The sequence below is a fragment of the Rhinolophus sinicus genome, linkage group LG17, assembly GCF_036562045.2.
Source record: "Rhinolophus sinicus isolate RSC01 linkage group LG17, ASM3656204v1, whole genome shotgun sequence".
NCBI lineage: Eukaryota > Metazoa > Chordata > Mammalia > Chiroptera > Rhinolophidae > Rhinolophus > Rhinolophus sinicus.
The window spans coordinates 20,900,427-20,927,496 of NC_133766.1; the positions used below are offsets into that span (position 1 = coordinate 20,900,427).

Consider the following 27,070-nt stretch of genomic DNA (forward strand, 5'->3'; position numbering starts at 1 on the left):
TATATTATAGATCCGGTCTTACATTATAGTAAAGTAAGATGGGTCTTATATTAATTTTTGCTCCAAAAGATGCATTAGAGCTGGTTGTGCAGCTAGGTCTTATTTTCACGGAAATATGGTTCAAGAAAATTTGGTACTCAATGTACCACTGCTGTTAAACAGAAAACAATGGTGAAGAGTGTACTGTAATAAACATAATATTGAAAATAATCATTTAAAAAATTTATGCACTGGAGAAATTTTTGGCCATGTGATGTTTTTGTTGCCTGTCTTCCAGTATTTTGGTAATGTAGCAATTGACAAGGACTGCTCTCTTTGCACTGTAATATGCAGCAAAAGGAAACTACTGTATAAACACGTGTTAACGTTGGCTTCTTTAATTAGAAAGAAAGAAAAGACCTAAAATAGGCAGACAACAGCACACAAAGCAGGATATCTGGGGTTTCGTCCAAAAAGACCACCTCTTCTGGAGGCATGAGATCGTCCCCGAAATTTGACAAATGTTCCCTTCTGCTACTTTGTACTACTTGGCAACTAACTGCTCCTGAGATGGCAAGCTTCCCAGACACAATGCTGTCTGCTTACAAAATCTTCTGAGGTGCTTCAGAAGTGAATTTATTTTATCCACATATTTTCCCAGCATACTGAGTTCTCATTTTTACTTTCTCTAAGTTTCCTTTTATCCTGATTTTACCTTTCAATCTTGATTTTATTTTTCATCCTCTTCATTTCTAGTTTTGTTACCTTCCATGTTGCACCCTATTCACTTGATTTATTATCCTCTATTCCAAATAGCTTTTCAAATCTCCTTTAACTTCTAGCTTTAAGCCCACTCTAAACCTTATTCTCCTTTAAAAAATTCCTTTAGTTTTCTTTTTACCAGCATTGTTCCCTTCCCCCTTCCCTTCTCCCCCCCCCCCACAGAAATGAGCTTTTTAATGATCAGTTCTAACATGACAAGTATCTAGGGCCCTGCAGACTCTATATAAACAGGGAAAGATAGAGTCTGTCTCTCAGTTGTCCCTGCCTTAGCTTTTTAGGCACCACAGAAAGGCCATCCTAAGCATAGATTTTTAAAGAACCTTCCTCCTGTAGGCAGAATTTTTCCTGGGTTCTAAGACCCAGCTAAATACTATCCTTAATTTTCTGGCACTTAATAACTATAAAAGAGTGTTGATACCAAGTCAAATAATTGGGCATGTACAACCAGAAGTGTGGTAATACATACAGGATCTCTACATTCTAGTGAGGAGAGAACAGAAGAGCTAGTTTTGGAAGAGTGACTACAAGTTACAGGGAATTTGAGTTGAAGTGTGTGTGTTTCCCTGAGTTAGTTTGGTTAGAGAAGGTCCCTGAAGGGGCAACATCCCAACTGAGTTTGAAAAATAAGGAGCCAATTATGCAAGACACAGGAGGAGAATGTTCCCAGACCAGTGCAGAAGCCCCAAAGTGGCGGAGTTTGGCCTGTCTGATGAACAGAAAAGTCTTCCCTTCCATCAGTCGTTTGTTAAATGCTGTCAGAGAATCATGCTCCTTTCCTACAGATCACTTCTCTTGGGTTATATGTGTAACATATTAGTATTGTGGTTTCGTTACTGTCTGCCACTTCCAATACATTTTTAAAATATTTATTGTCTACCGTGTGCCTGGCACTGGGGATCTAACAGTGAGCAAAACACAGTCCCTGTGTGTGTGTGTGTGTTTGCACAAACAGACAAATACAGAAATAAGGATCATGAAAATTGGAATGGCTTGTTACCATGTTTCCCAGAAAATAAGATCAGGTCTTGTATTAATTTTTGCTCCAAGAGACGCATTAGGGCTTATGTTCAGGGGATATCTTCCTGAAAAATCATGTTGGGCTTATTTTCTGGTTAGCTTTTATTTTCCGGGAAACACGGTATTATTTGCTCACCAGGGTATCCTCAGGACCTGCACAGAACCTGGAACATACAAACCAAATATTTGTAGAGTGATGGCTGCTAAGGACAGAACACAGCATATAAACTGAATATAAAATGGGATCCTAAAAATAAGTTGGGCATTGAAACCCACATACATATAAAGACATAAGGAAATATACCAAACTATTAAAAATGGTTGTCTTTGATTGTGTATGCTTTATACAATAAGTATTTTTAGCAGATATCTATATTTAATACTCATTACATTCAATGAAACACGAATCAACTTAGTGCATGATCTTCAGCTTTAGTTTATGATCTGTAGGGGAAAACGCTATTAACATTTATTTATCTCTCAGTTTTTAAGATTCTCATTTCTCACTAGGTGTGGCTACCAATATTTTTAAGGTTGTTTCGGATCTCCCCTCAAACAGGACCCAACCTAATGAAAAAACAAAAGAAAAAAAGAAAAACAATGGCCAAAAGACATTCGGGAATAGAATAGGATATTGTCTACTTTGGATAGGAATAGGAAGGTGACTCCATGTTTAAAAAAAAAAAAAAGTAACAGCCTACAAACCAATACCAATATGATTTTGGGGCAACAAGGAGTCTGTTACCTTTATGTACAAAAAGCACTGTGCGCCCTTCCCAATCTCTCTAAACCCCATGAACCAAGAAGAGCTAGTTCCCACTCAAGGACTCCACGCACAACATGCGCTCCCCAGCCCCCATACAAAGCAGGCAGGGTTTCCTTGTACCGCAGGCCTGGCCACTTCTTTAAAGCACGCACCCAGTAAGACGCAAACACCCCACTTACCAAGGCATCACCCCGCCCAGAGAACACAGTGCAAACCCTCCCCACGGGCACAGCACGGGCCCTAGCAACATCCCCACGCATCTGGGCACTCAAGGGCAAGCCCTCGCCTTGAACACCCGGTCCGCGTTCCGCAGCCCGATTGGCTCAGTCCGGAAACACCCGCAAGGTGTAACGGACACACATTGGCCGCGGGCAAACAGCGGCCGCGCCCAGCGCCCCGCGGAGCTCAGTGCCCCCCACCAAGCAACCTTAACCGCGGGCACTACATGGTTCCCACTCCCCTGGATCCGCGCACAGCACGACCCGGGGGATCTCTGGCTGCCTTCACCCCAACTCCGCACCACCGGAGCCGACCCAGCTCCGCGTCTCCTACCGGACCCACCAAGCAAAGCACCCACCGCCCTCGGCTCTCGCCGGCCTGATCCACGACCCGCTCGTTTGCCCCCGGAGCGCAAACCCTCCAGGCCCCTACCGGAGAATGCGGGTAACAGCAACACTAGAGCCATCAAAAGGATCCCAACGGAGCTCCAAGAATACAAGGGTTTTTCAGGGCGGCGCGGTGGTGCCCTACGCGGTGCGCAAGACACCCTCATTTTGTGGGAGATCTGCGGAAAACTGCGGGACAGTGAGAATTTACCTTTTTGAGTGCGGTTACTACACGCAACAATACGCAGCCTCAGAAAGTGCCAAGTGTAGTCCCAGGTGGGCGTGGCGTGGGCGGTGACGTAACGGGGCCGGACGGGGACAATCGGCGAGCTGCGAGGTGGGCCCCCGGTGCCGGAGCGGTACCGGGCAGGAGGGAACGGAGCTAACCCTGGCCGGGGTTTAACCCATCCGGGTCCGCTGGCAGCTCCGGCTCCGCCTGCGCCCCCGAGGGTCTGTTTTCTGGCTACATACCTACCTGGAAGCACTGCGCTTGCGGGAAATGGCTAGTTCACCACCGCGTCCCTAAATAGACAGTTACCACCCCACTCAGAAATAGTGGAAAGGAAACAATTGCTGGCGGGGTTATGGGTGTGCCTTTTCCGGAATGCTGGATTGAAGAACAAAGGGTACCGACCTGAAAATAGAAACCCAGAATTTCACAGGGGGTCGCCCTGAGGCCAACACCTACCTCTAAGGACTCGACTTTTGTCCTGGAGCCTCCAGACTGCCAGGATTACCAGGACCCTTGCTTAATATTTGACATTAATAAGACATAATTAAGGAGAGTACTTGAGATTTCCTTGGTTCAATCTCTGCTACTAAATCCCATCAAAGCCTTCTAGAATTCAAAATCACAAAGATGGTTTCGCCACTGCCCTCCCAACCCCTAATGTAAATGACTCTGCCCCTATTCCCTTGAGAGGACCCCCAGGAAGGTAAATTATCAAACACTGCCGTTATGCATATTGGGCCTAAATTCTATAGGACCCTTACCCTTGAGCAACTAAATGTTTTATTGAAGAGGAAATATACATTTACGAAAAAGGTAAGGACAAGGGTGTATTAAGTGCCAAATTTCTGGATGCAAGGAATGCCATGATTGGTGGGATGGATAGGAATTGATAAGAGGGAGAACTTTTCTGGTGAAGCAGTTTCAATTCAGGAACATTAAAAATGAACAAGATTTATTTCCAGACTTTTGAGCGAACCTGTATAACTAGTAAAAGAAAAAAAAAGAAATAACATGATGAGTATTAAAAGAGCTGACATTTTCTTCCTATTAGTTGGAAAGAATTAAAACGTCAGGGATTGTGAGTAAACATATTGGAAGTAGCAGCACCTTCTAATTTTCAGTTTTTAATATAACTTCTTTGTAAGTTAAAACTTTTAAAATAGACATGACTTTTAAACCACCAATACCGTTTAGAGTTTATCCCAAAGAAATCATCAGACCTGTGAGCAAAGATGCATAATTTTGGAAAAAATATAAACACTAAATGTCTAGTAATAGTATAAAGGAGTTTATGGTAGGTAGCTTTATGAGATGGAATTCTATGCAGCAAGCAGTGTGACAGTATCAATCTAAGAAACTACAATATATTTATTAGAGGAAAAAGCAGACTCCAAATCAGCATGTGACTTTTGGCATTCCTTTTCTTAATAAAAAACAAAAAGTATACTGATACACATAAAAAGAGATCAGTTGTAAATATACCAAAATTAACTGATAGTTGTGAGGATTATACATAGTTCATTTTCTTTGGCTTTTCAGCACAGAGGGCAGCTAGTGCTACGATTTATAAAGACCCACAACTACATATTAGTGTAACCTTAGATGGATGAGCCTGGAAACGATGGAAGTTATGTACCTTAGAAAAAATAAAAAGTCTTTAAGTATACAGTCATTCAATTTTGCATCATTACTGGAAGTCAGTACACTTATGTTAAAGCCTTCTCTTGAGTATAAACATGCAATTTTTAAAAATATGTAAAAAAGTTCATTCTGGGTTACATTGTTAGCTGTCAGGCATTACTAAATTTTGGAATACCAGATTGCCTATTTTCCTTAAACCTAGAATCTACTTTAACAATGCAAATTCAAATTCCTGCTTATCCCAGATCTTTTCAGCATTCTTGCAGTATTTTATTGTTAGTCACCTTAAAAGCTCCCCTTGCATATTTTATACCAATTTTAAAAATTTGCTTTAGTCTCAAGTTAAAGCCAAAGAAAATTTGATAAAATACTTTATTTATAGTCAACCTAATTTTCATCCTGTGTTGATATTAGAAAGATTGCTTCTGTGTTTTGAAACCACAGATACCCTTGTTTGGTTAGCCAGGCAACAAGACCTTAAGAAGTCTTAGGCATTTTCCGATTTCTTTAATAGGCCAATTTAATAAAACCTCAATTTTCTTTATTAAATATAAGGCTTTACCATCTAGCTTTATTGTTTTCTATATAGAAATGACCCGTGGGATTTGAGAGTCACTAACACAAAGTTCTCAGCCTTAACTGCACATTACAAGCACTTGGGAAGCTTTGAAAAATTTTTATGCCCAGGCCACATCCCAGATCAATGATGTGAGAAACCTCTGAGGGGTGGGACATAGGTATCTGTTAAGGTGATTGCAATGTGCAGCCATGGTTGAAACACATTGAGGCCTGATCTCAGAAGTGTAGCAAGATGATTTAATTCAAATCTGCAAAGAGAACAAGAAACTTTTTGCATAAACAGAAACAAAGCCTAATATCAGTTACACAGATCAAAATTTATAGTTTCATTGTTGGACTTGGGATTTTAATTACTTAGCCATCCCCATGCATTAAACTGATATGGAAGATAAGTTTGTACCAGAAACGTGTACATAGATGCTTAGATGTGGTTAACTCAAGGCTGGGTGATGGCAAAGGGGATGAGAGCTGGGCAGAAACCAGGAAAAGCAGCAGAAACACAGTAGAAAGAGGCGGTTTGGGAACAGAAGTGGGGATTTAATTGTGGAAAGTCTTCAATCATCATGCTGAGAAACCTGGACTTTATGCTGTAAGTAATGTGTCACTTAGAAAGAAACAAGAAATTTACATATGCTGCCTTACAAGAGACTCACTTCAGATCAAAAGACACACACAGACTGAAAGTAAAGGGAGGGGGAAAAGGTATTTCATGAAAATGGAAACAAAAAATAAAAAGGCTGTAGTAGCAATACTTATACCAGACAAAACAGACTTGAACATAAAGGCTATAAAAAGTGATAAAGAAAGACCCAGTGATCCCAGTTCTCAGTAATTATCCAAAGAAACCCAAAACGTTACTTGAAGGGGACATGTGCAATGAACATCCATATGTTCATTGCAGCACTGTTTGCAATGGCCACAATGTGGAGGCAGCCTGGGTGTTCATCGATGGATGAATGGATAAGGACTAGATGGAATATATATATATCATGGGATATTGCTCAGACATGGAAGGGTATGGTTCTCACCATCTGCGGCAGCATGGATGGACCTAGAGAATATTATGCTCAGTGAAGTATGTCAGACAGCAAAAGACAGGTGCAACATGATTTTGCTTATATATGGAATCTGAAGAACAAAAACAAACAAAACAGAAACAAACTCACAGATACAGAGAACATTTTGATGGTGTTAGATGGGAGGAAGGTTAGGAATGCGTTAAAAGGCAGAAGGGATTAAGAAGTACAAATTGGTTGTTACAAAGTAGTCAAAGGGATTTAGGGTATAGCATAAAAATATAGTCAATAATATAGTAATACCTATGTATGGTGTCAGGTGGGTACTAGTTTTATTGGTGTGATAGATGGGAGGGGGGTTGATGGACAGGGTGAAAGAGATGAAGACATTAAGATGTACAAATTGGCAGTTACAAAATAGTCATGGGGATGTAAAGCATAGGGAATATAGTCAATAACATGGTAATAACAATGTATAGTGCCAGGTGGGTACTAGACTATTCCAGGGGATCACTTCTTAAATTATATAAATGTCTAACCACTATGGTGTACACCTGAAATTAATATAAAATAATATTGAATGTGAACTTTAATTGAAAAATTAAAAAAGGGTGGGAAAGTTAAAGGAGAATAAGAGGTTCAAATTTCCAGGTATAAAACAAGTAAATCATGGGGATGTAATGTACAGCATAGGGAATACAGTCGACAATATTATGATAGTATAGTATGGTGTCAGATGATTGTTGGACTTATTGTGATCACTTCTTTTGGTATATAAATGTTGAATAACTATTTTGTACACCCAAAACTCACATAATACTGTATGTTAACTATATTTTAATAGAAATATTTTAAAAAGAGATGTAATGTTATGTTGTTTATTTGGGAATTTTTGTTTCTTGAGATAGGCCTGTAATGATATAAATTTCCCTCTTAATACTGCTTTTGCTGCATCCCAATAAATTTGATATGATGTATTTTCATTCTCATTTGTTTCTATGTATCTTTTGATCTCTCCTTTTATTTTTTCTTTGACCCAGTCATTCTTTAATAGCATGTTGTTTAATCTCCACATATTTGTAGTTTTCCTCATTTTCTTTTTGCAGTTGATTCCAATTTCAAAGCACTATGGCTGAAGAACATGCTTTGCATGATTTCAATCTTCTTAAATTTGCTGAGGCTAGTTTTGTGTACCAACATATGGTTTATCCTTGAGAATGTTTCATGTGCACTAGAAAAAAATGTATAGTCTGGTGTTCTAGAATGAAATGCTCTGTAAATATTGATTATGTACATTTGGTCAAATGTTTTATTTAAGGCTGATATTTCCTTATTGATTCTCTGTTTGGATGATCTATCTATATCTGTCAATTGGGTATTTAGGTTCCCTACCATAAGTGCATTTTTGTCAGTTTCTTCCTTTAGTTCTTTTAGTAGCCACTTTATATATTTTAGTGCTCCGTGACTGAGAGTATATATACTGATAAGTGTAATGTGTGTCTTGTTGTATTGTCCCCTTTATCGTTATGAAATGTCAATCTTTGTCTCTTGTTACCTTTTTTATCCTGAAGTCCGTTTCATAAGGTATAAGTATAGCGCACCTGATATTCTGTGGTTGCCATTTGCTTGGAGTATCATTTTACACCCTTTCAATTTGAGTCTATATTTCTCCTTATAGCTGAGATGTGTCTCTTTGAGACAGCATATGGTTGGGTTTAGTTTTTTGATCCAATCTCCTACTCTGTGCCTTTTTATTGGTGAGTTCAGTCTATTTACATTTAGGGTGATTATTGATATACGTGGATATCCTATAGCCATTTTATCTTTTTTTTTCCTGGTAGCTTGATGTCTCCATTGTTTCTTTGCCTTTGTGTTTCTGTCTGTTATTTTAGTTTGGTGATATTCTATGATTTTCCCCTCTTTTCCTCCTTTTTATGTTATGTGTGTTAGTTCTGGATTCTTTTTGAGTGGTTACCATTAAATTTATGTAAAAGACAGTTTCAAATACACAGTAGTCTTCAGCATGCATCTTATCTCCATCCCCTTCTGCAAATTCAAATTTTTACTCCCTCGCCTTTTAAGTTTTTGCTGTCAAAAATTATCCCTATTTTTGCTGTGAGTTCGTTTCTGAGTCTCAGTACAAAATTGCCTTCTTCTTTTTTTTTTCTCACAGATGTTTTCATCTTCTTTATCTTTTATGTTATGTTTAAGAATATAGTGCCCTATTTTATTTAAGGGTTTCCATTTCCTGCTTCTGTCTGTTAGTAATCTTCCTCATAGCTTTATATCCTTTTGTCCTTTTGTTTCCAGTCAAATAGCCTCCTTTAGTATTTCCTGTAATGCAAAATTCCCTCAGCTTCTATATATCTGGACAAATCTTTCTTTATTCCTCCTTCATATTTAAAGGATAACTTTGTTGGATAACTATTCTTGACTGGTAATTGCTCTCTTTCAATACTTTGAATATTTGATTCCACTGTCTCCTGGCTTGTAGAATTTCTGCTTAAAAGTTTGATGGAAATCTAATGGTTTTCCCTTGTAGGTTATGGCCTTCTTTTCCCTGGCTGCCTTGAGAATTCTTTCTTTGTCATTAATTCCTAACACCTTCAATATAATGTGCCTTGGAGAAGGCATGTTAGGATTGAAGTAATTAGGTGTTCTATTTGCTTCTTGGATTCAAGGATCCAGTTCTTTACATAGGTTTGCGAAGTTCTTGTTGACTTGTGCCCTTCTCCCTCTCTTCTCTTTCTGGTATACCCATCATTCCTATATTGCTCTTTCTGACGGAGTCAGATAGTTCCAGTAGAGTTCTTTAATTTCTTCTAACTCTCAAGTCTCTCTCTTCTTCCACCTGCATCATTTCCAGATTTCTATCTTCAACATCACTAATTCTTTCCTCCATATAGTCAGCTTTATTTGTTAAGTTGGCTATTTAATTCTTCATCTCTTTTGTGGAGTTCTTTAGCTCGAGAATTTCTATTTGGCTCTTTAAAAATTTCAATCTCTTTGATAAAATATTCATTTTGTTCATTGATTTTATTTCTGAGTTCATTAAACTTCCTATCTGAGTTTTCCTGCATCTTGTTGAGTTTTTTCAGAACTGCCATCTTGAATTCTCTGTCATTTAAGTCACATATACCCATGTCTTTAAGTTTGTTTTCTGGATATGTTTCATTTTCTTTCTGAACTGCCTTGTTACCTTGGTTATTCATGACAATTAATGGAGTATTTCTCCTGGGCATCTATGAGAGTGAATTATGTAGCAAGTTGATATGAAGAGGTCTTTCTTTTGTTCTCCAGTATGTAGCACTGGAACATTTTATTTTCTATTGCACTGAGGTGTTTTATTTTCTATTGCAAATTTCTATTGTTCTACCTTCTCACACAATGGGCCATTTCCTGGGGAGGTGGGCTTCTCCTCTGTGACCAGGTCACCTTGGTCTCAGGATCACCCCCATGGGAGGATGTGGTGGGTGATGGGGTTCTGAGCCACTGAAATCCCAGTGCTGGCCCTGCAGCCAGATTCAGAGCTGTGCACCTCAGCAGACCTGGGTGCCCCCACTGAAATCAGCCTTGAAGGGTGGGGGAGAAGAAACTGGAATATTTGTGACTTTGTTCTCTTCCAAGTAATTGTGACTGGAAGATCACAGCTGCCTCACCCCTGTAGCTCCTTCTTTTTCACTGGAATTAGCTGCACTGTGCGTCTGCCACTCAGGAACTCTCTCTCCAGTTCTCAGTGCTGTAGATACTCTGCTGTTTAATCCAACACAGCTACGATTTTTTTCTGGACCCATTGCTAACACTGGGACATTGCAGGGAGGCAGGCAGGCAGGCTCCTTGGCATTGTTTTCTGCCTGGCAGTGATGGCTGGAAGACAGCAGTTGTTGCACTTCTGTATTTGGTCTTTGTCCCAAGGACTCTGCCCTGATCGTTGGGTCCAGCTGTATTATATGCTGATGTCTCAGGCAAAATTGCTGGGGCTACAGGGAGTGCACATGTAGCCTCAATCCTCCCCTCTCCCAGGACCACAGTAAAGCTCTGGGCTGTGTCCTGGGGCCCCATCTCTGCATTTCTCCCATCCCTCCTCCCCTGTTCACCCTGATTTTCCCACCTTCAGATGTTTCAATGTGCAGACCTCTCGGATGTGTTAGTATATTGCACAGGGAATTCTTTGTTGCATTATAGTGTTCAATTTACTGTAATTGCAAGGGGAGATATTGAGGAGCAATCCTCATGCTGCCATGTTTCTGATGTCCCTGTTTTTCAGGTTCTTAAGGTGGAAGCTTAGATTATTGATCTGAGTGTTTCTCTTTTTCTAGTGTATCTCATGGTATAAATATCCTTCTAAGCAATGCTTTGGCTGTATTCCAGAAATTCTGATATGCTGTGTTTTCATTCTTATTCAATTCAGAACACTTTCTAATTTTTCTTGTGACTTTTTCTTTGATTCATGGGTTAGCTAGAAGTGTCTTGCATAATTTTTAAATAATTGGGGATTTTACATATATCTTTCTTTGGGTTTCTACATTCATTCCATTATAATCAGATAATGTACAGTAAATAATTTCAATTTTTGGAATTAAAAAATTATTGTCTAGAATATGTTGTTAAAGATCGTTCTACATGCACTTGAAAAGAGGAAGTATTTTGCTGTTATTCAGTGTTTCCTTTCATTCAAGAGTCAAATACCCTACATTTGGTCATGATCTAATGCCTTAAAAATTGTTATTTAAGTACAGGCATTTCTTGGGGTTATTGAAGTTTTGTTCCAGACAACAGTAATAAAGTGAATATCGAAATAAAGTGAGTTGTAATGGTTTTGCTGGTGAATCTTGCCTTCAATTTGTAAAAAATGCAACATCTGTGAAGGCAGTAAAGTGCAATTAAACAAGGTATGCCTGTATGTTTTCTCCAGAGTGTATCAATATTATTTGTGAGAGGATTAGTCTTTTACAATTTAATCTATCATTTCCTCTGACCACAACACTCATATTTCTTGTATTACAAGACAAAACTTTCTTATTTTTAAAGCCTGTATGTATTTTCTGATACTTCTGAGTAAAAAAAAAACAACAAAAAAAAAACTTAATTCATGCATATACACAGTAATTCACAATGTATGAGGTCCGACAGGTAAGTTCATGAACTCATCATAGAAAAAGTGCTACATACCTCATTACTGAATATCACTAAGGTCACCTTTGAAATACTCCCCTTGGGAAGCTATGCACCAATGCCAGTGCCTAGTCCACCCTTCAAAGCAATTTTGGAACTCTTTATCTGGAATGGCCATCAGAGCTGTTGTCATAGTACTCTTGATGTCCTGAATGTCATTAAAATATCTTCGTTTCAATATTTCCTTTATCTTTGGGTAAAGAAAGAAGTCATTGGGGGCCAGATCAGGTGAGTAGGGAGAGTGTTCCAATACAGTTATTTGTTTACTGGCTGAAAACTCCCTCACAGACAGTGCCGTGTAAGCTGTTGCATTGTCATGATGCAAGAGCCACGAAATGTTGGCGAAAAGTTCAGGTCGTCTAACTTTTTCACACAACATTTTCAGCACTTCCAAATAGTAAACTTGGTTAACTGTCTAGTTCCTGAAAACTCATAATGAATAATCCCTCTGATACCGAAGAAAGTTAGCAACGTTGGTGCAACAAGTTCGTGAACTTAATTGTCACACCTCATATATCATAGAATGTCAGCAACATGTGAGGTGAGGGGGTGGGGATCTCTACAACTAGAACTATTTTTTTTTTTATTACACTTGACCTATATTAAATTAATTTAGAAACAAATTTAACAGGAGGAAAAAGCACATAAGGCTGTTTTATTTATTTGTTAGTAAAAGTATTTACCAAGTGTTTCCATACTATTTACAATGAGAAGGAAATACATGGAAATATTATTAACTTTACATTCAGGAGGGTCACTACTCCATGCGTTATGTCCAGAACAAATCAGCTTGCTCTCTCCAACAAGTGAATATTCATCTGGTCCATTTGAAGGATTACAACTATAAGTTACTACTTCATTATATTCAAATGTGTCCTTGTGATTATTGGTATATTTTCCATTGGATATTTTTCCAGGTGGTTGACATAAAACCGAGAGAGAGAGAGAGAGAGAGAGAGAGAGAGAGAGAGAGAGAGAGAAGCCATGACAGGCAAAGGAAAAAGTGAAAGGTTAAGACAGCATTAGTAATGTTGTTTCAATACAACTGCCTTCAATACATTCATTAACATAAATTTCTACAATCTAGTTGTGAATCCAATATCTATTTAGAAGAAAGTTTCTATGAGAAAATGTATTGTCCCAATTGAAACCACTAATAGAGAAATGAACTTTTAGAATAAAACTCATTTTCTGAAATAGTTTATATAAAATACCTATATGAATTACCTATATTTATCTGCAAGGCCACGCTAAGTTTTGTTTTCACCATAAGAGATTCTGACAATTTAATGAGAAAATTACTTATGATTAAAAATACAAGTCAGTGCTGGTTGACAAGTGCTTCATAATTTATAAATATATCCATTACTAAATCGATGGTTCACAGTTTTATCAAGACTGTCTTTATTCACTTTCATCCTTAAGAGTATACAGTGAAATTTCCAATGTCTGCAAATTGTTTGATAATGCAAAAAACTGAATCCAGAGGTCTTCCTTTGAGTCACATGTTGAAAACATTTGAAAGATATGCAACAGTGCCACTATTCCCATATGTTTTACATATTTTTGATTGTACATTAAAAATTTTCCAGTTTTTAACATGTATTGAGCTTACAGTTCTTAAAAATGAATTAATACTTATTTAAAAAACTTCTCTGTGTTAATTCCAGTATAATGAATGTCAATGAACTTAACACACATGTAGAAGAGTTCTGTGGAGTCTTTGTTAATTTAATAGCATAAAGGGGTTTCCAGGCATCAAAGGTTGAGAACTGCTGCTCTAAATTCTGAGGAGAGAATGTACTTACTTTCACACTGTGTGGGACTATCACTCCAATCCACAGTATTTCCAGAAAGTTCACAATATATATTTTTTGTCCCAATTAAGTAATAACTAAATGAGAAAAGAAAAGATTACTATTTTCTTTATCAGTTAACAAGAAACTCATAATAATGAAAATTTTTATATGCTTCTTTTTCTGCACTACAGTAGTTTAAGGGAGAAGTTTCTTTTCTTTTCTTTTGAACAGTTTTTTTAAAAAAACTTTTATTTATTTAAGTGTGTTTTTCCAGGACCCATCAGCTCCAAGTCAAGTAGTTGTTTCAATCTAGTTGTGGAGGGCGCAGCTCACAGTGGCCCATGTGGGAATCGAACCGGCAACCTTGTTGTTAAGAGCACACGCTCTAACCTACTGAGCTAACCAGCTGCCCCAAAGGAAAAGTTCTTTAAATAATGTGTATTGAATATGTTAACCAAACCTGCACTTTAATGAAATGAAGAGTATCTGCTGTTGAACACGCATTGGCCTAGAGCAAAATGTCTACATAAATCTGTCAAGCTTGTCAGGATGGCCTCTTTGCTATCTCCTGCAGTCACATCACACATTCCCATTTCTGCCCTCGTTCATGCCATTCTGCTCAGTCAGCACATGACTGAGTAGAGGGGTCTGGCCTTAGAGTTTGCCTGACTGGATTCAAGTCCCAGCTTCACAACTGACTCATTGACTGATTTGGGCAAATACCTTATGTTTCTTTCTCAGTTTCCTCATTTATGAAAAGGGGAGAATAGTATATACCTCTTGGGGTTGTTCTGAGTAGTAGATGAGTTGGCATGTGGAACATAGTGGATCCTAGGTAAGTCTTAGGTCTTATTAACATTCTTCAGGATACTTTCCTAGGAGTAGGAAGGAAAACTACTCAATGAAATCTCTGATGATTTACATTCACAGTCCTCTCTCCTCCTCTGGACTGTCTTTATCACGATCATGAATAAATCTATTTCTTTGCTACTTCTTATTCTCATTTACCATTTTCCTTTGACACCTCCCTGTATATATTGTCCTTCTCAATGAGGCTACAACTTTTTTCGAGAATAGTTGATGAATTAACCTTTCAGTCCTCTGTAATGTGCCTTGCAGTCTGTCTCTAATGTTTGACCTGATAGTTTCACTTGATCAAACTAAAAAGTAATCCAAACTAAAAAAGAATCCAAAATTAAAAAATAAAGCACCTTAGGTGCTTCCAGCTAAATTTCCTCCCAAGACTCACAACACTGATTCTATATTATAATGTATTAAGAGAAGATTATGGGACTATAGCAGGTAGGAAGCACCAAGAATGTCTCCCCACCAAGAAAACAATTTCACTACTAAAATCAACCTGATGTAACTGTTTTGGAACCTTGGAGCCTGCTGAATGCTTGCAACTTCCAGGAAAAGACTTGGCCAGGTAAACTGTGTTAATTTGGGTCCGTTTCAGCGCGTAACACAGTGACAACAACCTCTCTGACTCCTACAGCAGTCAGCCTGTGCCTGTGTTCCTAGAGCAGCTTAGAAGCAGAAGCAGGGTGGACATAAAGGACTGTCCTCAAAATATCGGACTTCCACGCTTTTATCATTGATTGCGCCTCCTGATCACACAGAAGCAGACACAGAGGTGGGCAACCATTGTTGTCACACCTCCCCTGACTCTTGCAAGCTCCTTCCTTGCCAAAAGAAGTGATTTGCAGGGGATTTAAGGATCCAGTGATCTTTGCCACTTTATCAATTTTCACTTTGCCCCTTTTGGGGGCAGATATGAAAAACTGAGACATTAAAAAACAACTGCATATGTCAGGATAATTAGAGAGTGACTACAAAAGGCTCTCAAAAGACCTGAGAAGACCTTCAGTTTATATGTTAGGCAGATACTCAGCACAGGGACACCATACCAACAACAAAAACAACAACAACAAAAATCTAGGGAAGGGTGAGAATCTGATTCCTAGAATTACCCAATTATTAGATTCAAATGTTCAGTTCAACAACAACAAAAATCATAAGGCATACAAAGACACAGGAAAGTATGGCTCATTCATAGAAAATAATAAATTTAAAAAAATTATCCCTGAAAAAAAGACCTGGGGGCAGATCTTGAGAACATCTCTACTAGACAAACTCTTTAATACAGGCATTGAATCTGTGTGTACACCTTTCACAAGTACTCTTGGTGGTGAAACTGTGGTTTCTAGTTCCACAGTCCTCCTTTTTTTTTTTTTTATAAGGCAGCTGAGTAGCAGACACAGAGACACAGGTCTCTGTGAGCACCCTGACAGAGAAGACCGTCACTACCAAGATTGAGCCCAGTGACACCATTAAAAATGTCAACAAAATGCCAAGACAAAATGGGCATCACTCTGGACCTACGGCATCTGATTTCTGTGAGCAGCACGGAGGAGGGCCACACTCTGCCAGACTCCAATTTGCAGAAGTAGTTCACCCTGCACTTGATGCCTTGCCTGTGTGGTAGAATCAGTGAGCTTTCTTCCACCTGCTCCCCAAAAATAAAACAGCACCAAAATGATACTGCCTGTACCCCGACACTATCAATTGTTTCTAGAAGAAATGAGGATACACCAAAACCTGCAACAGAAGAAGCTGGCCAAAATAGTCCTCTCCACTGTCCTCCTTTTTTCTAAGTGGGGCTTCCTACCCCACTTAGAAAAAGTGGGTACTGGGACTGCAAAAATTTGAAAAACAAAAGCTTTCTTAGGGATATTCAAGAACAAGCAGAGGAAATGTAAAAATGCATGGAAATATAAATTACGAGATGGAAACCTTAGAAGCCAAAAGAAAATTCTGGAGTTCAAAAGTACGATAACTGAAATGAAAAATTGACTACAGGAATCAAAGGCAGTGTTTCGCAGGCAGAAGGAAGAGTCAGCAAACCTGAAGACAGGATGAAGGAAATTATTGAGTCTGAGGAACAGTGAGGAAAAAGAATGAAGTGAATGAAGAGCCTAAAGGACACGTGGGGCACCAAGAAACAGATCTATCTATCTATCATCTATCTATCTATCTATCTATCTATCTATCTATCTATCTATCTATCTATCTATCTATCTATCTATCTATCTATCTATCTATCTATCTATCTATCCATCCATCCATCCATCCATCCATCCATCCATCTATCATCTATCTATCTATCTATCTATCTATCTATCTATCTATCTATCTATCTATCTATCTATCTATCTATCTATCTATCTATCTATCATCTATCTATCTAGGCATCTATCCATCCATCCATCCATCCATCCATCCATCCGTCCATCATCCATCCACCCATCAATCATCCATCCACCCATCCATCATCCATCTATCCATCCATCTATCCACCCATCCATCCATCCATCCATCCATCCATCCATCCATCCATCCATCCATCATCCATCCATCCATCCATCCATCCATCCATCCATCCATCCATCCATCCATCCATCCATCCATCCATCATCTATCCATCATCCATCCATCTATCATCTATCTATCTATCTATCTATCTATCATCTATCTATCTATCTATCTATCTATCTATCTATCATCTATCTATCTATCTATCATCTATCTATCTATCATCTATCTATCTATCTATCTATCTATCTATCTATCTATCTATCTATCATCTATCTATCTATCATCTATCTATCTATCTATCTATCTATCATCTATCTATCTATCTATCTATCTATCTATCTATCTATCTATCATCTATCTATCTATCTATCTATCTATCTATCTATCATCTATCTATCTATCTATCTATCTATCTATCTATCATCTATCTATCTATCATCTATCTATCTATCATCTATCTATCTATCTATCTATCTATCTATCTATCTATCTATCATCTATCTATCTATCTATCTATCATCATCTATCTATCTAAACATACACACACACACACACACACACACACACACACACGGTGGGACTCCCTGAAGAAGACAAAAAAGGGGAAAGAAAATCTTTGAAGAAATAATGGCTGTAAACTTTCCAAATCTGATAAAAGAAATGAATATAAATACTCAAAGAGCTCAACAAACTCCAAGTAATATGAACTCAAAAAGACCCACACTAAGACACATAATTATCAAACTCTCTAAAGCCAGTAACAAAAAGAGAATCTTGAAAGCTGCAAGAGAGAAGTGAATCAGCATGGACAATGGACCCTAAACAAGATTATCAACAGATTTCTCATCAGAAACGCAGAGGCCAGAAGACAGCAAACTGAAAGAATCAAAATGATAAAAGAAAAAAACTGTCAACCAAAAATCCTTTATACAGCAAAACTGTGTTTGAAAAGTGAGGGAGATATTAAGACTTTCCTAAAAGTAAAAGCTGAGGATGATTGTTACCACTAGACTTCTCCTGCAAAAAAACGTTCAAGGGAGTCCTGAAAGGTGAAATTAAAATATACTAGGAAATAACCCAAAGTTGTATGGATAAACATCTCACTAAACAAATGGGCAATTATAAAAGCTAGTATTATTGTAATAATGGCTTGTAAATGCATTTTTTTGTTTTGTTTTCTACGAGTTTTCAGAGACTAATCTTTTAAAAGAAAAGAAATAGTGTAGAAGCTAGCATTCCAATTATAAGTGCATTGTAACCAAAATAACAACCGAAAGGGGTGGGGAGGGACCTGATAAGGATCTGTTTTTGTAATTTATTGAAATTAAGTTGGTATAAATTCAAAATGGAGTGTTAAAACTGTAGGACGAATGTAATCCCCATAGGAACCCCAGACAAAATTGCTATAGAATATACACACAAAATGAACTGAGGAAGGAATTTCAACATTTCATTACAAAAATCCACTAAACACAAAAGAAAATAGTAGTGTCAGGAAAAGGGGATCAAGAAGAGCTTAAACGCATGTAGAAAACATAGCACAATGACAGAAGTCTCTCCTTATCTGTAATTATTTTAAATTTAAATGGATTAAACCCTAGTATCAAAAGACAGGGAAAACACATAATAGATAGATAAAAACACAAAAAAAAACTATATGCTGTCTACAGGAGACTCACTTGAGATCGAAAAACATACAGAAGTTGAAAGTGAAAGAATGGAATAAGATATTCTTTGCAAATAGTAACCAGAAAAGGACAGGGATGTTTATACTAATTTGGACAAAATAGACTTTAAATCAAACAATGTTACAAGAGACAAAGCAGAACATTATATTTTTATAAGGCTTCAATACTGTAAGAAGATATAATAATTGTAAACATTTATGTACCTAATGAAAGACCTTCAAAACATATGAAGCAAAATTGAAGGGAGAAATACACATTTCTGCATAATAGGCATTTCTCCAATAATAGTTGGAGACTTCAATATCCCACTCAGAATAATGGACAAAACAACCAGACAGAAAATAAGTAAGAATAAATGGGACTTGAACAATATAATTAACTAAGTACATCTCGTAGACATGGGACATCTTTCAGGACAGACCATATGTTAAGCCACAAATTAATAGCAACCAATCAATACATTTAAAAAGATAGCTATCATACAAAGTCTTCTCTGACCATAACAGAAAGAAATTGTTGAACAAAGACCTTCACAGCCAGAAGCTTTTCAGAAAGAGAAGGCTTATTGAGTCATATGCTAGCCAGAAAAAGGACCATGTCCTGGGCCATGCAGTCTAATACACCAGCTGGAGGGTAGATGGCGGAGGGAAACATGTCCACCATCCTGGGTTTGAGGGGACTCTTTCATAGTTTGGAGAAGAGAGATAATAAGTTGTTTGGAAGAACTGGCGTTGGCTATTGACAAAGAGCGTGAAAGAAGGTGAAGTGGGTTTAGTCTGGGAGAGGTGTACAGTCCATAAGGAAGAAGCGTTTGCTGCTTTTGAATTGGTTGTGGGCAACAGTCTGGAACATGCATAGCCTAGATTAGACTATTACCTGAAACAGCTCTTATCTAAACGCTATGCTGAAATAGGTCTGAAAGTTCAAAGTTTCAACACCAATTTCAAAGTTTCATATATTCAGGCAAGTGAGCAGACTTTTTTGTTGGTTTCTGCCATTGGCTCTGTTAACTGACAAACTCTCTGTCTCTTCCTACCACCCTCTGGCCTACTGAAATTTATTTTCCAACTTTTTAGAATCTTTCTTTTGTCAAAGTTAGAAATAGATATCAAATGGAAAACTGTAAAGTCACAAAATTGTGAAAATTAAACAACACACTTTTAAACAACCAATGGATCAATGAATAAAACACAAGGGAAATTAGAAAACACTTGGAGAAGAATGAAAATGAAAACATAATATCCCAAAACTGATGGGATACAGCAAAACAATGTCAAGAAGGTGGGGGGAGTGATTTATGGCTATAAACACTTACAGTAAAAAACAAGAGATCTAAAATCAACAACCTAACTTCACAAATTAGGGAATTAGAAAAAAGAGACTAAGTTCAATCCTAGCCAAAGAAAATAAATAATAACATTTAGAGCAGATATAAATGAAACAGAACAAAAAAACATTAAAGAAAATCAATCAAACTAAAAGTTGTTTATTGAAAAGATCAACTTATAAAAGATCACCTGATAAATTGATAAAAATTAACTGGATGGACTTAGAAAAAAAGAAGACTCAAGTTACTAAATCAAAAATAAAAGTGGGGACAGTAATACTGATTCTACAGCAATACAAAATATTATAAAGTACGATGAATGACTTTATCCAACAAATTGTATAACCTAGATAAAATGGAAAAATTCCTAGAAACACAAAACTGACCAAGACAAATCACAAAGCACTAGATAACCTGAGTAGACCTAGAATTAGTATGGAGATTGAAGTAGTAATCAAACATCTCTCAATAAAGAAAAGCCTGAGATCTGATGGTTTCACTGCTGAATCTTACCAAACATTTAAAGAAAAACTAATATCAATCTTTCTCAAACTTTTCCAAATAATTGCAGAGACAGGGAGACCTTAGAACTCATTCTATGAAACCAGCATTACGTGACATGAAAGCCAGACAAAGACACTACAAGAAAAGAAAGATGCAGACCAATATCCCTTACAATCCTTGACATAAAAATCCTCAAAAAAATATGGAAACAGAATTCAGCAGGATTATACATCATGGCCAAGTGAGATTTATTTCCAGAATGCAAGGGTAACTGAATATATGAAAACCAATTAATGTAATCTGTCATATAAACAGAATGAAGCGGGAAAAACCACACTGTCATCTCAATTCATGTAGAAAAAGCATTTGACAAAATTCAACACTCTTGCATAATAAAAATACGTGTGACAAACGGGGAACAGAAGGAAGCTACCTTAAGACAATGTTATACGTGAAAAATCCACAGCAAACATCATACTCAATGGTGAAAAGCTAAAGGCTTTTCCTCTAAGATCAGGAACAATGTAAGATGGCCACATTTAGCACTTATATTCAACATAGTATTGGAAGTTCTACCCAGAGCAATTACACAAGGAAAACAAAATAAAGACATCCAAATTGGTTAGGAAGAAGTAAAATTATCAGTTTAGAGATAATAACATCTTATATGAAGAAAACCCTAAAGACTACACACAAACACACACACATACGCACACACTCACACACCTACACACATACTAATGCTGTTAGAATAAATAAATACAGCAAAGTAGCAGGATTCAAAGTTAATATAAAAAACTGCTGCATTTTTAAAGTGTTTTATATTTGCCCTCTAAATGCACACCTTCCATAAATGTACAATATCCCGAATATATACTATTAAAAGAGCCCTGTAGGAAAAAGGCTATTATTAAGTGCTCAGTACCTCTTTTTGACCTCTTCACTCTTTTGTAGCAGTTATCAAAAATAAGCTTTTCCAACTATGAGATTTGGCCAACATTATGGCACCAGCTAACCTGGTCTATATTCATCTGGTAACACTTGACAATTATCTCGATGTAAGAATATTTTTGCTTGGCAATCCTACCTCACATTTCTATAAGCTCCGCTTCAGCTCTGAGAGTCGGCCATTTTGAATAGGGTGCACTTTGTTGCCAAGGATAAAGTCACCATGATTACTACATGTTTAATGCTAACAATAGGCTTATTATTACACATAGTATTATACAATTTTGCTTTCCTTCATTTGCAATTTCTATTTATTATTCATCTTTATTATCTCCATAAAAGCCCAAGAGTTGATTAGCTACAAGTTGTCACACAGAAAGCAAGATGAAATCAACATTATGGAAACACATAAGAGAAGCAAAACATAAATGGAATTAGTAACATTTACCTTATTCCTCTAAGGAGCAACTTACTTACCCCTCATTACAAACTTAGTGAGCCTGTGAACCAAACTGAAAAGTTCCATTTATATAGATTATTTGGCCATGTTGGGTTTCCCCTAGCTGTGGACATAATTTTCCTAAAAGAAAAATTTCAAATATGTTGTTTTATACCAATTTCCAAACAGATTTTAATCAAAATAAAAACCCAACATTGCTCTTTTGAATTCATAAAAATATTCTGTTTCTTTGACTCTTAAAAACCCAAAATTAAGATTCACATTCACCCTGACAACCAATTTCCAAGAAAAAGATTCTTGGCAGATTTTCAAAGACACTGCTATCTAAAATCTACAGTCTCATGGGAAATGATGAGAAAACCATCATTGCAGTAGTGAAATATGCAGTCTAAAATTTGTGAAAATCTCTAGAGCAATAAAAAGACAATTTTGTTTTCTTACTAGTACAAGCCTCCTGGAGAGGTGCCCATGTGTTATCAGGTTGACAAACAGTAGAAGTGGTAAGAGGAGGTACAACAGGCTTGTACCCTAGACGACACTTAAATTCTATTCTGTCCCCAGGAAGATACACGGTTTTAGGAAGACCCTTGAGCATCATAGATCCGAATCTTGGTGGATCACCACAGGCATCTGTGCATAAGAGAATAATAACATGAAAATTAAGTTTTTTAAATTTAATTGTTCGTAGTATTCTTTAAGGATCAATCCTATTTCTGTGTTGTCAGTTGTAATCTCTCGTCTTTCATTTATGATTTTATTTTACTTGTGTTCTCTCTCTTTTATGCATGATGAGTCTTGCTAGAAGCTTGTCAATTTTATTTATCCTTTCAAAGGTCCAGTTCTTATGTTCCATTAATCTTTTCTATTTTTTTTCTATTTTCTAATTCATTTTTCCCACTCTGATCTTTATGATTTCCTTCTTACTACTTACTTTGGGTTTTCTTTGTTCCTCATTTTCTATTTTCTTTAGGTGTAAATTTAGATTGTTTATATGGGATTTTTCTTCCTTCTTGATGAAGGCCTGTATAGTTATAAACTTCATCATCTTATAAACTGCTTTTGCTCCATCCCATAAATTTGTAAGGTTCTGTTTTCATTTTCATTTGTCTCAAGGTGGTTTTTGATTTCCTGTTTGATTTCTTCTCTGATCCATTGGTTAACTTGAAGCATGTTGTTTAATCTCCACATACTGGTGTTTTGTTTTGTTTTAAGTTTTCTTCCTGTAGTTGATATCTAGTTTCATTCCATTGTAGTCAGAAAATATGCTTGATATTATTTCAGTCCTCTTGAATTTATTGCAACTTGTTTTGTGGCCTAGTATGTGATCTATCCTGGAAATGTTTCATGGGCACTTGAGAAAAATGTGTAATCTGCAATTTTTGAATAAAATGCTCTGGAAATGTCTATTAAGTCAAACTGGTCTAATGAGTCATTTAAGGCCATTATTTCCTTATTACTTATCTGTCGATCTGTCCATTGAGTTAAGTGGAGTATTAAAGTTTTCAGCTATTATTGTATTACTGTTAATTACTGCTTTTATGTCTATTAATATTTGCTTTATATACTTGGGTGCTACTATGTTGGGTGCACAGATATTTACAATTGTTAAGTCCTCTTCTTGGATAGACAACTTAAAATTATGTAATGTACTTCTTTGTCTTTTTTTCCATTTTTTGTTTTAAATTCTATTTTGTCTGATAGGAGTATTGTTATCATAACTTTATTTTCGCTTCTATTTGCATGGAATATCTTTTTCCATCCCTTCCCTTTCAGTCTGTGTGTGTCTTTCAATGTAAAGTGAGTCTCTTGTAAAACAGCATATAGGTGGGTTATGATTTTTTATCCAATTGGCCACTGTATGTTCTTTTGATTGGAACAATTAGTCCATTTACATTTAAAGTAATTATTGATATGTATGTGACTATTGCCATTTTGTTATTTGTTTTTGTTCATCTTTTCTGTTCCTTTCTTCTTCTCTTGATCTCTGTTTGATTTATTGATTTTCTTTAATGCTTTGATTAGATTACTTTTTCTTCTTTTTTTGTGTGATTTTTGTATGGCTTTGGTTTATGGTTACCATGAGGTTATTATATATCCACCTATAACAGTCCATTTTAAGCTGATACGCATTTAAGTTCAATCCCATTCTAAAAGCGCTACTCCTCAATCCACTCTTTGTTTTTGTCATCATGTTTCATATCCTTTTGTTTTGTGTATCCTCTGATTATTTATTGTAGTTATAGTTAATTTTGCTACTGTTGTCTTTTAATCTTCATATTAGCTTAAGTGGTTGATTCGCTATGATTATTGTATGTTTTCCTTTACCAGTGATATTTTTTTCTTTCCCTTATTTTCTTCTCTCTGGTTATAGCCTTTTCTTTTCTACATAAAGAAAACCCTTTAACATTTCTTGTTGGCCAGTTTTAGTCGTTGAAAACTCCTTAAGTTTTTGCTTGTCTGAGAAACTCTTTATCTCTCCTTTAATTCTGAATGATAACCTTGCAGGATATAGTATTCTTGGTTGTAGATTCCTTTCTTTCAGTACTTTATCTCCTGCCACTCACTTCTGGCCTATAAAGTTGCTTCTGAGAAATCAATTGATAGCCTTATAGGGATTCCTTTGCATGTGACTTGTTCACTCTTACTGCCTTTAAGATCATCTCTTTCTCTTTAATTTTTGTCATTTAAATTAACATATGTCTTGGTGTGTGTCTCTTTAGGTTGATTTTGTTTGGAACTCTCTGTGCTTCCTGGACCTGGATGTCTATTTCCTTCCCCAGATTATGAAAGTGTTTAGTGATTATTTCCCCAAATTTTCTTCCTGTCCCTTTCTTTCTGTCTTCTCCGTCTGGAATCCCTATAATGTCAATGCTTGATGTTATCCCAGAGATCCTATTATACTATCCTCATTTTTATACTATCCTCATTTTTAGAATTCTTTTTACATCTTGCTCTTCCGAGTGGGTGATATCCACAATTCTGTCTCCCAGGTCAGTAATCTATTCTTTTGCATTAATTAATCTGCTGTTGACGCCCTACTAATGTATTCTTCATTTCAGTTATTGTATTCTTCATCTCTGATTGGTTCTTTATAACATTTTCTAGTTCTTTGATAAAGTATCTCTGAGTTCCTCTATTCTACACTCACATTTGTTTAACATCCTCGTGACCACTTCTTTGAATTCTTTATCAAGCAAATTACTCACCTTCATTTAATTAGGCGTTTCCTGCAGAGATTGTTTTTGTTCCTTCATCTGGGGCATATTCTTCTGTCTCTCCATTTTGTTCGACTTGGTGTGTTTGTTCCTATAAGTTGGGTGGAATCTCTCCCACTCTTGAAAATTTGTTCTCTATGTATTGTTTGTGTCAAATAGCTTAGGTAGGTTGGTTGTAGTCGAGGTGTGTGTGTGTGGTGCCTGGTGTGTCACCTGGCCTGACGGAGTGGGTTCTAGGTGGGGCAGCCTGGTGTGCATGTTTTCTTGCCCTCCTAATCTGGGTTTGGCTGCCTGGTATAGACATGGCTACTGAGTTGATGCTTGGCATGTCCTGTCTATTTGTTTGTTGTCAGAGCAGGATCTGAACGGAGCTGCTCTGTATGCTTACATTTCAACTCCTTACCAGCTCTATCCTATCTCCAGGTGGGGACAGCCTTCTATAAGTACATAGCCATACCTTGCTAGTTCTGAACCCTCTGCAGGACAGCCATGAGCAAATGCACTGCAGCATCCCACTCTGCATGGGGCAACCCAGCACATGGGCACCACAAAGTTTTACTAGTTTTGCACTTTCTTTGGGGAGGGAAGCCCCAAATGTTCATGCAGCAGTACCCCACTATCTCTACACTTTTTCTGCATGGGGCAGCCCAGCATGTTTACCACAGTGTTTTGCTAGCTCCACCATCTCTCCAGGAGGGCAGCCTCACGTGAGAACACAGTAGCACCCCACTATCTACATACTTCCTTTGGACAAAGTAGCCCTGCAAGTGGGTGCCATAGCATTTGGTAGTTCCATACTCTCTCCAGGTGGGGGACACCTGTGTGCATGTGCAGCCTAGTGGGTGTACAAAGCAGTACCCAGCTATATCTGCTAGATCAATCCATAGGAGCAGCAGCCCCTGGCATGCATGCTATAGTGCCCTCATGTTTCTGCTGGATATAGCTTCTACAGGAGGGGTGTCTAGGGATGCACTCCAGTGCCCTGCATGTTGGCCAGAGAACCTGAGTGGAACTCCCATCCACTATCCACATGTAGGGGAAATGTAAACAATGGTACTCACCAGTTCCTCCAGCCGTACATTGTTCCCTCAGCTCATGGAGAGCTCTTGCTGTTCCCCAACTTTTTCTCTGTACTCTCGCTCTCTCTCTCTTGCTTATCATACAGAAGTTCTTCAATTTGCGCACAGTTGTCTCTCAGGAGGACTAGCTCTCAATATAGGTGTACATTCAATGCGTTCTTGGAGGGGGTGAGTTCAGTGTCCATCCGTCTATATGGCCATCTTGCACTGGTTTTCTAATTCTTCATGATTCAGTATAGAAAGGTTGTATATTTTTATGAATTTGTACATTACTTCTAGATTATCAAATTTGGTGGTATATAGCCTTTCATAATAGTCTTGTATAATCCTTTGTACTTCTGTAGTGTCAGTTGTAATTTCTCTTCATTTCTGATTTTTTTTCTTTTCAAAGAATCAGCTCTTTGTTTCATTAAATTTTTCTATTTTTTATCTCTATCTCATTTATTTCCACTCTGATTTTTATTCTTTCTTTCCTTTTACTGACTTTGAGCTTCATTTATTCATCTTTTTCTAAGCCTGTAAGGTATAATGTTAGATTGTTTACTTGAGATTTTTCTTGTACGCCTGCAGTGCTGCAGACTTCTCTCGAATACCACTTCTGCTGCATCCCCCCAGTTTTGGTATGTTGTATTTTCATTTGCCTCTAGTATTGTTTGACCTCTTATTTCTTCTTTGACAAATATTTGTTCAGTAGTATGCTGTTTAATCTCCACATATTTGTGTTTTTTCCAGCTTAATTCTTGTATTTAATTTACTGTATCATATGGTTGTTATTAGAAAAGCTGCTTGGTATGATTTCAATTTTCTTGACTTTATTGAAATTAGTTTTATTCTCCAACATTATGGTCTATTCTTAACAATATTCTATGTTCATTTGAG

General features: G+C 37.2%; 1 protein-coding gene and 1 non-coding gene across 6 annotated transcripts in view; both read right to left on the bottom strand.

The window, feature by feature from the left end:
• Positions 1 to 27,070, bottom strand: part of LOC109439516 (membrane cofactor protein) — a 91,511-nt gene that overhangs the window by 60,863 nt on the left and 3,578 nt on the right. The window contains exon 1 of one of the 5 annotated variants that reach the window (XM_074322466.1): positions 3,197 to 3,352. The exons of the other annotated variants lie outside the window; for them this stretch is intronic. Coding sequence (XP_074178567.1) covers positions 3,197 to 3,317 — 121 coding nt within the window. The 5' untranslated portion in view covers positions 3,318 to 3,352. Of the gene's footprint in view, positions 1 to 3,196; positions 3,353 to 27,070 lie in introns of those variants that run through there. 5 annotated transcript variants of the gene reach the window in all.
• Positions 12,551 to 22,330, bottom strand: LOC109439468 (uncharacterized). Its single transcript, XR_012492982.1, has 3 exons — positions 21,915 to 22,330; positions 13,602 to 13,687; positions 12,551 to 12,669 (listed from the first exon to the last, which is right to left on the bottom strand). It is a non-coding gene; the product is annotated as an uncharacterized LOC109439468 (transcript).